At 37.4% G+C, this 2,500-nt stretch overlaps 1 protein-coding gene across 1 annotated transcript in view; it reads left to right on the top strand.

The window, feature by feature from the left end:
- Positions 1-2,500, top strand: part of LOC144955830 (uncharacterized) — a 138,913-nt gene that overhangs the window by 345 nt on the left and 136,068 nt on the right. The window contains exon 2 of the mRNA XM_078886027.1: positions 2,173-2,297. Within this exon, the coding sequence (XP_078742153.1) occupies positions 2,173-2,297 (125 nt within the window). The remainder of the gene's footprint in view (positions 1-2,172; positions 2,298-2,500) is intronic.

Raw genomic sequence — 2,500 nt, forward strand, 5'->3', positions numbered from 1 at the left:
TTGACCTGTGTGTACAAGGCACAAAGACGTGGGAGATTATGATACAACACATGGAAGAACGGGGTAAGTCTAACACTGTGTTCTATGTGGTCTACTGGCTTTCGGATCGGAAGGTTCTGGGTTCTAACCTCGCTCGGACTTTGCCCTTGACTTGTGTGTGCAAGGCACAGAGACTTGGGAAATTCTGATACAACACATGGAAGAATGGGGTACGTTTAACACTGCGTGCTATATTTGGGTCTAGTGGTACGACACTCGCTTTCGGATTGGAAGGTCTTGGGTTCGAGTCTGGTTCGGCGCATAGTTGAGTCATTGAAGAAGGCTCTTTACTCACATTCTCACTCTCACCGGGAACTTTACCCTTGACCTGTGTGTACAAGGCACGGAGACTTGGGAGATTATGATACGACACATGGAAGAATGGGGTTAGTCTAACACTGCGTGTTATTTGGTCTAGTGGTATGCATATGGCACTCGCTTTCGGATCGGAAGGTCCTGGGTTCGAACCTCGCTCAGACGTTGCCCTTGACTTGTGTGTACAAGGCACAGAGACTTGGGAGATTATGATACAACACATGGATGAACGGGGTAAGCTTAACACTGTGTGCTATGTGGTCTAGTGGTACGACACTCGCTTTCGGATCGGAAGGTATTGGGTTCGAGCCTGGTTCGGCGCATAGTTGAGTCATTGAAGAAGGCTCTTTACTCACATTCTCACTCTCACCGGGAACTTTACCCATGACCTGTGTGTACAAGGCACGGAAACGTGGGAGATTATGATACGACACATGGAAGAATGGGGTTAGTATAACAATGTGTGCTATGTGGTCTAGTGGTATGCATATGACACTCGCTTTCGGATTGGAAGGTATTGGGTTCGAGCCTGGTTCGGCGCATAGTTGAGTCATTGAAGAAGGCTCTTTACTCACATTCTCACTCTCACCGGGAACTTTACCCATGACCTGTGTGTACAAGGCACGGAAACGTGGGAGATTATGATACGACACATGGAAGAACGGGGTAAGTATAACAATGTGTGCTATGTGGTCTAGTGGTATGCATATGACACTCGCTTTCGGATCGGAAGGTATTGGGTTCGAACCTCGCTCGGTGCATAGTTGAGTCATTGAAGGCGTTGTCTCTGTCCAAAAAAAAGGAATATTATCACGTAGCCGTCATGTCCCGTCCAAAATGTTAAATGTTGCTGTTGGCCAAGGACCCCTTGTAAAGCAACACTTGTAGGACGGGACATGGCGCCTGTTAGGCGATATTACATTTTTTCCCGACAGACACAACGCTGTTAACGGCCAGGTACTCACTTTACACCTGAGTACGGTGAGAGAATGTGAGTCAAGAGCCTTCTCCAAGGCCTCAACTACGCGCCGCGCGAGGCTCGAACCCAGGACCGGAGAGATCCAATCCGAAAGCGAGTGTCATACCACAAGACCACATGAATTGGTAAGAATACTATTATTATTAGATAAATGTTGACAACGTTCAAATCTCGCTTAAAGCTTTATCTTTATACGTCATAATGTTGCAATATTATTATCATATTTTGTTGTTAAATTGAATTCGTATCACTTTTCTATCAAACTTGTCTTATTGTAATACGTTTTCTTTTATATCACTGTAAAGCGCCCAGAGCCTGTGACAACGGGGTAAAGTGCTATATAAATGCCATTTATGATAATAATAATAATAATAATAATAATAATAATAATAATAATAATAATAATAATAATAATAATAATAATAATAATAATAATAATAATTATGATTATATTATATTATGATTATGATTATTATTATTTTTATTATTATTTTTATTATTATTTATTATTATTATTATTATTATTATTATTATTATTATTATTATTATTATTATTATTATTATTTTATTATTATCATTATTATTATTATTATCATTATTATTATTATTATTATTATTATTATTATTATTATTATTATTATTATTATTATCATTATTATTATTATTATTATTATTATTATTATTATTATTATTATTATTATTATTATTATTATATTATTATCATTATTATTATATCATTATTATTATTATTATTATTATTATTATTATTATTATTATTATTATTATTATTATTATTATTATTATTATTATTATTATTATTTATATTTGTCTCTATAAAGGGTTGACAGAAGAGAGCATGAAACAGATACGGGGTCGCCAGTGCAAATTGATGGAGACGGACATTAAGTCGTCTGTTCTACTGGCTTCTGACCTTGATCGACCTCTTTACGATGGCGTCACCCTCGTAAGTCTATTCATGCTATGCGTTTAGATAAAACCCGCACTGACCGCCAGAGCAAGGGATCGTAATAACCAAGAAAATCGCATGTAACTTAACCGTGTAGTGTCTGCTAGACGAACTTTAGCGACAATAAATGCCTGCTAATAACCCACATGGCGGTCTAAAAACAATGCCAAAGAGCGTTGTGACGTCAACTTCATTCTATC

Source organism: Berghia stephanieae, chromosome 10 (assembly GCF_034508935.2).
Source record: "Berghia stephanieae isolate SIO BIC M18660-M18661 chromosome 10, UCSD_Bste_1.3, whole genome shotgun sequence".
NCBI classification, from domain to species: domain Eukaryota; kingdom Metazoa; phylum Mollusca; class Gastropoda; order Nudibranchia; family Aeolidiidae; genus Berghia; species Berghia stephanieae.